Source organism: Salvia splendens, chromosome 16 (assembly GCF_004379255.2).
Source record: "Salvia splendens isolate huo1 chromosome 16, SspV2, whole genome shotgun sequence".
Taxonomy (NCBI): Eukaryota; Viridiplantae; Streptophyta; class Magnoliopsida; order Lamiales; family Lamiaceae; genus Salvia; species Salvia splendens.
Window position 1 is genome coordinate 12,527,508 of NC_056047.1, and position 10,378 is coordinate 12,537,885.

Consider the following 10,378-nt stretch of genomic DNA (forward strand, 5'->3'; position numbering starts at 1 on the left):
ATTCATAATCCTGAAAAGTTGTACTAACTTTCCTTGTTCTCGGGATTCTGATTACTTTCCTAGTTTGATTAAAAACCAAAACAAACATAGAAATTAAAAATTTAAGAAATTAGATTATTTTCCTAGACAGAATCCTTGCAACCAAACATGACCTAAGCCCTTTTGACATGAGTAATGTAATGATTTCATTATTTGAGGAAGCCACTACGGGGCAAAAGAGTAAAAGTATAATATAGGAAGGAGGAGGTTTATGAGAGGGAAGTGAACCAACCAAATTGTAGCTAGGGTTTAGAGAAACAGAGGAAGACGATTTAGAGTGAACGAAAAACGGCGATCGGCCGAAAGTGAAATCAATGGATTCATTCTCGTCGCCGTCAAGCGGATCATCTCCAAAATTCTCAACGGACGACATCATGACTCAGCTTAGGACTCAGCTTGAGCAGGCTTATGCCGAAGAATTTCTCGAGGTATCACTCCCTAATTTCAATTACCCAAATTGTCTCCCTTCTTCTGTAGTCTCTCAATATTTCCTAATTTAATCTAAATTCATCCATGAACTTTCAGAGATTCAAGAGATGCTCTACTTATATGTTGGTTTTTCCACCCCGTTGATGGGAATAATACAATTGAATTCAGCGTATTCATAGTGTGAACTCTTTAATTTTGTGCCTTTTGCTGCCCATGAATCACCACTTACTGTGCCTAATGTTCCCTTTCTACGATAGAAGAGGGTCTGTATTTTCATGTTCGATTTTGTGTTTAAAGCATGTGGTTATTAATGTGCCTCTCATATTTGTTAATAATCTTTTTGGCATCAACTTGGTTAAACCTTTAATTAGACGCTTTTTAGGTTGCTAAACACAGATTTTTGGACAGGAGTTTGACTAGACATATTTGATTGGCTTTAATCAGTCATTGATATATTGCATGAAGTATATGCTCATATATGTATTGCCGTTATCAACTGAAAGAAAGAGATGCAATTTCCTGGCATATCTAGTTTGTTACATATATGGTTTAGCCCAAGTTGTCTTTGGATGAGTTGAAGAGAAGTTAGTTTCTAGTAGTGTAGAAAGAGAAGGTCGTGCATTAGATTTATCCATTTAGTACCACCTTTAAAATGATCCTGTACCATGTTAAGGGCAACCATTAAACTGGATAGTTGGGTTACATTGAAATCTCTTAAGATGGACTCAGCAGACTAGTTCAAGAATCTACTAGAAAGTGCTGTTATGTTTCAGTTTCGACATGTATTGTTGATAACTTAGAGATTCATTTTAAAAGGTGATTCTCTCTCTATTATCCTCCTCAAGCTTGCCCATCCTATTTTTTTGCTCAAATTTGCAAAAGCCCTCTCGATTGTACAATTTTATCATCAAAGGGGATGAGAGTAATTTAACTTATGTAAGGAAGAAGCTGCTTTTGATGATTTGATGTCATTCACTACATATATTGGGGCCTAGGTTAAAAAGATTAAACTTTAGTGTTAAGTCTATACTGTTTATCCGTGAAAAAAATATTAAATCCATCTTGTATTTTAAGCTTTCAATAACTCAAATGGCGTGACTCTTTCTGGGAATTTCTTCGGCGTTCCTTGTATAACTTCTTTGTGCAACTGCCATGTAGACTGTTCGAGGGAAGTGCTTTGACAAGTGTATCACCAAACCTGGCAGTAGCTTGAGTGGGAGTGAGAGCAGTTGCATCTCCAGGTGCATAGACCGTTACATTGAGGCCACTGGTATCATTGGCAAAGCCTTGTTTAACCAACGCTGAACATTTTTTCCTGAACGAAAGCCATTGCAGAGTCGAAGGATGATTGTTTTTAGACTTTTGCTACTTTATGTCTTTGTATTTCTTCATCTCAAGGTCGTATCCAGAGTTTTTTTGGAATATAGTAACAATGCACCTCAGCATAAGCTGTACAATTGTTATGCTACCTAGATTTGAAATGCTGCTTATCCAAATAATCTTTATGGTTATTCTTTGGTTACACGCTCTGTCGATTTATTTTAAATTGTGCGCCAAAAGCTTGTGCTGCCTAATTTTCAACTGTAGCTTATCCAAAAAATCTTTATGGTTATTATTGTGTTAAGCTATGTCGATTTTTTCTGAACTGTGTGCGCTTTAAGCTTGTGCCATATACTGACATCAAAGATAAGTACTTATAAGTTAACAGAAAAGATGTTCAAAATGGATATTCTTCATAAAGGGGGCTGAGAATTACAGAACATTTAATTGTTTTGATGGGCAAAGTATGAAAAGATAAACTGGCATTTGGGCTATGCTATGCTTCTCCCTTGGCATGTAGTAACAAATTACAAGTTGTTTCTTCGAAAATCTTCTGTGTAGTATCACTCAAAAAACAAAACTTAACAAAACAAAACTACAATGACAAATCATAAAAAACAAGTTGTGTATCTTTCCTTTGAATTCATTCACTTCCTCAAGGTTTGCATGATGTACTCAGCGTAAAGGTCCCTACACGGTCCACGCATACAGATTTTACAGGATGGAAATTATGAAGCTACTTCCTAATTAAAAAGATGGATATTTAATGGCAACCATAATAGAAAACTTACATGGAGTACTGGATGGCTTCTAAGGCAGTACCTGAAGGCAAAAACTCATCGACAGCAACCTCCTTGTTCTCGTTCTTCTTATCTTATTACTCATTAAGAAATTCCACTGTACACACTGAAATTATCTTTAGTGAAAAATGAAACTGGAAACATATTAAAGGATACAGTCTTCAAAGAAGCGCCGGATTTCAGCAAGACGATGAGGTGGGAGTTGGCTGATGTCAGTATAGTGACGATACTCAGGGTCATCAGCACATACTGCAATGATCTTATCATCTTTCTCTCCCTATCCACACAAAGAAATTTAGTGTATAACAAATAGTAATGCATTTCATTCTGTTGGTGGATTTGCAGTACCTGATCAATCATCGGCATCAGGCCAATGGCCCGGGCTCGTAGGAAACAACCAGGGGCCACAGGTTCCTGCAAAGGGGATTACACTATTACAGGAGGACCGGAACAGTCGAACAGATGCATATAACAAGATTGGAAATCCTAAAACTATGCATGGTATATTGAACAGGATGGGGTATTAACTTTGAGAATCTGAGATGCAGATTAGATTTTTTTTATTTTTTTGAGATACAGATTTAGATTAGCATTATACTAGCTCTATCTATCTAAGCTATCACCAAAAGCAAACACCTCATACTATTATGAATACCATAATTGTTTACCTGCATAATGACTAAGACATCCATGGGGTCATTGTCTTCACATAGAGTTCGAGGAATGAAACCATAATTGTGAGGATAGACAACTGATGAATACAGTATACGATCAACCTGCAGGGTCATGATTGAAAACAATAAATCAAAATTTGTTTGTGCATGAATGTCTGTTTCACATGCAATGCATGTTTTCATATTTCATAACAAACTCATAAGTACTAATACCACAAAGACTATATCATAATCATACCTTAATGAGACCAGTTTTCTTGTCAAGCTCATATTTCACTTTGCTTCCTTTTGGAATCTCAATCACCTGAAATGAAAGGTAACTCAATTTCCCAAGAAATGAAAGAATTTGCAAAACAGAAAGGCTTCTTTAGCCAATAATCAGATAAACAGAGAAGGTTGCCTGTGCATCAAAGCATCACAAATTTGTCACCTTCTATTAACGAATTCCATGAGGCATATATTATGTTAAGAAAAATAATCATGTACTGTATACGCTAATGCAAAAATCTCAAGATCATCAAATCTATCACATACAGAAATATGCAATGTGCCTTAAATTATCCAACAACTACAAGAATATTTATAGTGCCTGAGATGCAGCTGCACAGTTAATCTCATATTTCAAAATGAGAAGACATGAGTTTGTGATCAAACTATATCTCATGCTTCAATAGTAGTGTGATGAAGGATAAAGATTACATACAACATTAATAATTTCTGGAGCTCCAGGTCCTGCAAATATATACAGAGAAGCGGTTAATTACACCATCGTAAAGAACTACCAACAAAATTAGACCAAAATATTCAATTACCAATCTCAAGATCATGCCAAGAGTGAGCAGCAACCGATCTTCTTGACAAAGATGAGAGGATCCTCTCATTCAGTTTGGGAGTTGGCTTCTTTTTAGCAGAGGACTCGCTTCCATTTTGGTTGCTCATATTTTTCTGAATTAAACCAATAAATCAGACACAAGCACCTTTGAAGTAACAATCATTTCACATAGCAGAAATCTCCCAAACTATATGCTCGCATCATGACATCAGAAAACATAAAACATTAACATGATTCAAATACTTATCATAAACATAAATTTGATATCAAAGCGGGAAATATCTTCTTAATTTTCCCGATATAGATCCGATGCGTGTATGAAAACGTACAAGGCACATCAAAATGGATTAAGAAAGAGATCGCAAATCACACAGAGATATGAAGAAAATCCGAGTAACAAATGATCGATACAGCTAATGCACATGAAGATCGGGTAAGTAACAATTAACAAATCTAACAAATCGTGTGAACTATAGATTCGGAATGCAAACTCGGAATAAAGAAAATGATTTGAAGATGAAAAGACATGCGTACCGGAAAAGTAGGAGAGTGGTGAGAGCAGAAATTCGGCGGAAAACGCGAAAATGGGAGGAAAATGGGGTGATGGGTTTGTGAGAGGGGTTTGTTTGGGTTTATATAGAAAATGGAATTGAAAGGATTGTCAACTCCACCACGTAGAGTCGAATCAGCATAAAGAATTATAGTGGGTTCTCACGATACCATACATTATAATTTTATTTATATATGTGAATTCGATGATAATATGTATCCATTTTTTTTGATTTAGGAATATGCCTGCTTGTTTCCGCGTTTTTGTGAGTTGGAGAGGATCAATTCCACTCTACATGGTGACATAGGGATATGAAAAGGTCAAAGATATTCATGGATTATTCAAATCTTGATTTAGTACCACAATATTATTGATATATAAAGAAGCATGCATTATTTGACGCCAAGTAACGTAAAGTCCCAATTGATAATCCGTTTTGGTGTTGTCAACATTGGATAAATGAATAGTGGATGGCCGATCAGGTCATGCGTTTTTTCATAAGTAAATCGAAATGGCCTTCCACCATTCTAATCATCTTTTATTCATCTCAAATTTCAAATATTGCTTCAAATGACAAAAGGGATTTTTATGCCCAACAACATAATTTAGTCTAGACCAACTATACCAATTGCTCCAAACTTGATTTATATGTAATTATACATTTTTTCAAAGTTTATGGTTATTCAAAAGTCTTGCTTCAAGAGATTAATATTATCCTACGTTATGAAGCATTGAATAACATTTTCTTCTACAACACTAATGCGCAACCTTGAATGACAATCTGTCAATCTCATTTCTGCAACGGGACCATACATTATTTTTTACTTGTTCTTTAAGGGGAGTTTCTGAGGCGTAATTGCTCACAAAAACTTACAAAAACACAACGAATCAAAGATATTATGGTAAAAAAATATAAAAAGTTTACAAAAATTCTCTTCTGTTACTACAATAATACTATGGAGTAAAGTTTAAAGACAGCAGCATCTGACAATATCAGAGACAGAGTGAGATAACACTAGTTATGCACTTTCATTCTTTTGCTAAGAGTGAAATGACACTAGTCATTCATCAATAGAACTGAGCAAATTATACATACATATAAGAATTGGAAATATAACTTCTAAGAAGTCATTGTATAGCCAGAGTTTGGGCTAAAACTTTATAACAAACATGCAAATAAAGTTTCTTGCAATCTAAACCAAGATGTGCAACCGCAGGAGCTATAAATCTGCAGAATATAAAATATCTCCCAAGTGCAATGAAGCTGCGAACTCAAAGACCCTTGCCCTTTCTTTATAGTCCCATACATGGAAGGGGAACACAGCCATTCAGCAATGCATCACATATAGAATAGAGTTTCCTTAATCTTTTTTACCAGTGCAAACGAAGGGAGTTTCACCATCTCAACAAAGATGCCTGCTAACATGTAGGTTTCCAGTAAGTAATTCCCTTATAAATAGAACTGTGGAGAAAGCAAATCATGTGAAGGCCATTAGGAAGAACAAAGCAACAAAAGCATAGAATGAAAATAGATAACGAAAGTGGTTCCCAAATGAATAGAACATGAATATTTTCCAGGAACTATAATGTTTCAACAAGTCCACCTGATTGCTAAATTACGGGGCCTGTTCTCGCTCTATCTGGATTGTTACATGACTTATGTTGTATTCTCGCTTGATGTAGTCGATGACTTTGTCAAGAACCATGTCAGCATCGGCCTCAGGTTTAACTTTGACATGGCAAGCTAATAACACTTTCCCCACAGTAATCGCCCAAATATGCAATTCATGGATTGCAACAACCTCATCCATCTCACAAAGACCTTTCTCAAGGCTTGTGGCATCGATCTCTCTGGGAGTGCTCTCCATGAGGACCTCAAGAATATTGCGCAGCATCCTAATTGTGGTTCCCAACACAATTGCAGAGAAAAGGAGAGTGCATATAAGATCGATAATTTTCCACTCAGGTTTATACCAGATAATAGCTCCACCAATCATAACTCCAACACTTTGTATGGAATCTCCAAGCACATGAAGGTAAGCACCCTGAATATTTATGTTGCGCTCCTTTTTGTGTCCACCTTCCGCCTTATTACTGTCCTCACTTGATTTGATTAGCAAAGGCTCGCTTGTATCTACGGCATGTACATGATGATGTTCATCATGCTTGTGATTCCCTTGTGTAGAACGATCATACCGGGTGACTGTCACTCCATGGCTGTGTGTGTGGTCATCCTCTGAGCCATGGTCATGATCCTCGTGTCCATGATGGTCATGGCCTGAAGCGTGCACGTGATCATGTCCGTGGCCATGTCCGTGATCATGTCCATGCCCGTGTCCATGTCCATGTCCATGATCATGACCCAGCAAGACAGCCATGATAATATTTACAAGCAGTCCAAAAGCAGACACCAGAAACATCAAAAAGCCTTGAACTTCTCCTGTCTCTTGTACAAGTCGCACAATAGCTTCATAGACAAGGATCCCAGTAAGAAGCCATATCAATTGAATTGAGACCAGAGCCCCCAGTATCTCTATCCTAAAAAATCCATATGACTGGCGTGGGGTAGCTTCCCATCCCGCAGCCCACAATGAGAACAAAGAGATAGCAAAGGAAGCAACATCTGATAACAAATGAGCCGCGTCAGTCAATATTGCCAGACTATTGGCTTTGATACCCCCAGCTACTTCCACACTCATAAAGATGACACATAAAACAACTGCAATCAAAAGTTTCCTCATAGAGGCAGAACGTTCTTGTGCATCCTTAGAGCTTGTCTTGGCATCAGAGAACCCACATGCTGCACCCTCACAACCCTTGCTTCCACCAGAGACCCTCTCCGTAGATGATACATCAGTACAAATCTCAATGAGATGCCCTTCCACTGAACTTTGTGCCTCCATCTAAACACAGGAAAGTTTCATCAGTCAACCATCCCATAAATAATATAGTTACCAGGCGTTTCTGAAGAAGTAATCCCTCAAGCACATCATAAGGTGAAAAATCAAGATCACAAGCATAAAGCACCATACAATATCAAATTAGCTCCAATAAGATTAATACTTAGCATTATGAGATGGTAAAACTTTGATATAACAATTTTACACCAGGCAGCATAAATTTGAAATACCCCGTAACGAATAGTTTTAAATAAATAGTCCATAGTTGATATTTTAAACCAGACACCTGCCAACACTGGCCAAGCCCTGAGCCTGTAGTTAAAAACCAACTGAACCCAAGCACCAAACCGGCCTAACTGTGTAGTATTTTAAACCAGACACCAAAGTTCAAGGTATCTTAAATTTTTTTCCCAATCAAATCCATTCCCTACGAAAGTACAACCCAAACGCAGCATAAAATGGCACCCAACAATTCAGCTAAAGCTAAATTCAACAAAAAATTGCACAGGCAATGGTCAAAATGTGTTTGATAAATATCAAGCAATATATATTGAAGAAGAAAAGAAGAGAAAAGTACTTATGTGCTAAATCGGTCCGGATAGCAATTCGAATCTAATACTACAATACAACTGAGATTTCCGTTATATCAATATACTTAATCTTGACAATACAATAAGTCAAGACTTAATGCACAGTATACAATCTTAGCAGCATGAAATGCTGAACATGCACGTCAACAAAAGATACAAGATCTTGAAAGTGAGGCCTTATAGAGTTGAAGCTGAGTCTTATGAAGAGAAGAACCAGTTCATAAATTAACTAATGGCGCTACAAGAACAGCAAAAGCAGCAAATTCCTATTTCTCACTTTCTGGTGTAGAAAATAGAATTAATAAAAGTTACTCCACAGCTAAAAGTAACTAATCCATGCTGTCAATAGTCTCCTAGCAAGATTATCATAAACTAAGAGTGGTATCACGTGGCTTCCTAAAATTTGCTAGAATGCTGATTATTTTTCATATTAGTAGTATACACCAAAACTGATCAAAGCAGATATACATACATATACATCAGTTTTGGAAACTCAGAAATTGGAAGAATAGACCTTATTTTGTATACAGATTTGAGAGATGAGGATTGAGCTTTTGCCGTTTAGAGACTCTCAACTGGAAGAGGGAGGAGTGGCTACAACAATTCTAAATCCAGTGAGCAACCATCATGCAACTCATGTTCAGTCATCCAAACAGAGCAATGAAAAGAAATATGATACGAAGTAAAACTTAGACAGGCATATTTCTAATTCATATCCAGACTATCACTATCCATCAAAAGAATCTTACACCCGCAAACAGACCATCTGGAAACGACAAAATTAGTGTATATAAATTGATGAGTTGAACATGACACTTAAATCCAAATAAATACAAAAATGAGGACGCGATTAAAAAAATAAAGGTGGAAAACAAAAGAGACATTATCTCCAGGGGTCCAGCAACTATCATTTTTCATTGAAAAAAACTCGGAACAAATCGAACAGCTTCCATTGATTGCGGGAGGAAAGGAATTATCAGAAACTAGATCTCAGACACCAATTACCAAAAATCATATAGTGCGTAAGGAGATGGATGCGAAACAATGAAGTAATTAGAGTATTGATTTCATACTTTTTTTTAAAAAAAAAGTGGCAGTGAGAAATTATATTATAAAGGAGGATCGAGAGAGTTACCTTTAGGGATATGATTCGCGGTAAAACTCTGAAGTTTGTGAACGCTAGGGCGTGAGTATTATGCCGAGCGAAAATGTATCAGCAGCGCGCAGAGAGAGCGAGCGAGTCACAGCGAGAGAGAGAGAGAGAGAGAGAGAGAGAGAGTTGGCTTTATTGGAAACTTGGAATGGGCTTTTTCAGTGGCAGCTGCTCTACTTAATTTTCAACAGCTAGATTTTATATTTTTTTCGCTAAAATAATTATTGTATCTATAACATGATCTTTTTGTTTCCAGAGTTTGGGGGTGCTTTAATTTATGCTTTTTCCGATTTTTTTTTCTTAAAACAGAAACTTATTATAGTATAGCCTTTTTCTTTATATTGGGTGGAAATTTTTTCTTATTTAGGGTGAGTATAATATTACTAGTTTCGATTAATTTATGAATTTTAACGTACATATACGAGTCATATACAAATCATTCGGAGTAGTATATATCAATATATGAGTATCCACTATAGGGGCAGCACGCCGGCCGCCCCTGAGGCGGCTAAGCCGCGGCGAGCTATAGTGGGAGGGGCGTCCACCCCGTAGCGGACAGAAATGGCGGGGCGGATGGGCGATCGGCGTCGAGTCACCGAGGACGCGCCTACCGCATCGCGAAGCGCCGGCCGCCAGCTGCGCGCTGCCTAGGGGCGGACAAATTTTTTTTCATTTTTTTTTTAAATTCAATTTAATTTACTTATAAATACACCTCATTCCCCTCATTATTTTCACACCATTCCAACTCTTCACTCATACTTTCTCTCACTAAAATTTGTGGATTCCATTAGTATTAAAAATGGATGATTTGTGGAATGACGCGTGGAATTATCTGATTCAAGAGTTGCAGAATCAAGCCGACGAGGAGGACGCGGTGCACGCGGCGGAATTGGTGGTGGCCGCAATCCCTCGTGAGATTACTCGTCGTCGGACCATCCAACGAGACCATAGCGGAGCGCACCAGCGGCAAATGGCGGACTACTTTGTGGATAACCCTCGTTATCCACCCGAGATTTTCCGTCGGCGTTTCAGAATGTCGCAACGGCTCTTCGCCCATATAGCGACGAATTTGGCGGAGCGGTACCGGTGCT

General features: G+C 37.6%; 3 protein-coding genes across 6 annotated transcripts; 1 reads left to right on the forward strand and 2 right to left on the reverse strand.

The window, feature by feature from the left end:
- Positions 1–241: 241 nt before the first annotated feature.
- LOC121772113 (mitochondrial import inner membrane translocase subunit Tim13-like) lies at positions 242–1,979 on the forward strand. The gene is made up of 2 exons (XM_042169094.1): positions 242–467; positions 1,627–1,979. The coding sequence occupies exons 1-2, from the start codon at positions 354–356 to the stop codon at positions 1,771–1,773; spliced, it is 261 nt and encodes an 86-aa protein (XP_042025028.1). The 5' UTR covers positions 242–353; the 3' UTR covers positions 1,774–1,979.
- A 203-nt stretch (positions 1,980–2,182) lies between these two features.
- Positions 2,183–4,784, reverse strand: LOC121772111 (soluble inorganic pyrophosphatase 1-like). 2 transcript variants are annotated; one of them, XM_042169093.1, is made up of 9 exons: positions 4,629–4,784; positions 4,075–4,207; positions 3,966–3,994; positions 3,501–3,566; positions 3,257–3,364; positions 2,937–3,002; positions 2,745–2,865; positions 2,580–2,661; positions 2,183–2,478 (listed from the first exon to the last, which is right to left on the reverse strand). In XM_042169093.1, the coding sequence occupies exons 2-9, from the start codon at positions 4,199–4,201 to the stop codon at positions 2,436–2,438; spliced, it is 642 nt and encodes a 213-aa protein (XP_042025027.1). In that variant the 5' UTR covers positions 4,202–4,207; positions 4,629–4,784; the 3' UTR covers positions 2,183–2,435. The 2 variants fall into 2 exon arrangements, with proteins under 2 accessions (XP_042025027.1, XP_042025026.1); XM_042169092.1 differs by lacking the exon at positions 4,629–4,784 and adding an exon at positions 4,424–4,615.
- A 780-nt stretch (positions 4,785–5,564) lies between these two features.
- Positions 5,565–9,477, reverse strand: LOC121769795 (metal tolerance protein 1-like). Of its 3 annotated transcripts, XM_042166553.1 has the most exons (4): positions 9,270–9,476; positions 8,649–8,728; positions 6,249–7,547; positions 5,565–6,060 (listed from the first exon to the last, which is right to left on the reverse strand). In XM_042166553.1, the coding sequence occupies exon 3, from the start codon at positions 7,545–7,547 to the stop codon at positions 6,261–6,263; it is 1,287 nt and encodes a 428-aa protein (XP_042022487.1). In that variant the 5' UTR covers positions 8,649–8,728; positions 9,270–9,476; the 3' UTR covers positions 5,565–6,060; positions 6,249–6,260. The 3 variants fall into 3 exon arrangements, with proteins under 3 accessions (XP_042022487.1, XP_042022488.1, XP_042022486.1); XM_042166554.1 differs by lacking the exon at positions 8,649–8,728 and having other exon boundaries at positions 5,565–6,106; positions 9,270–9,477; XM_042166552.1 differs by lacking the exon at positions 8,649–8,728 and having other exon boundaries at positions 9,270–9,475.
- Between the last annotated feature and the right edge of the window lie 901 nt (positions 9,478–10,378).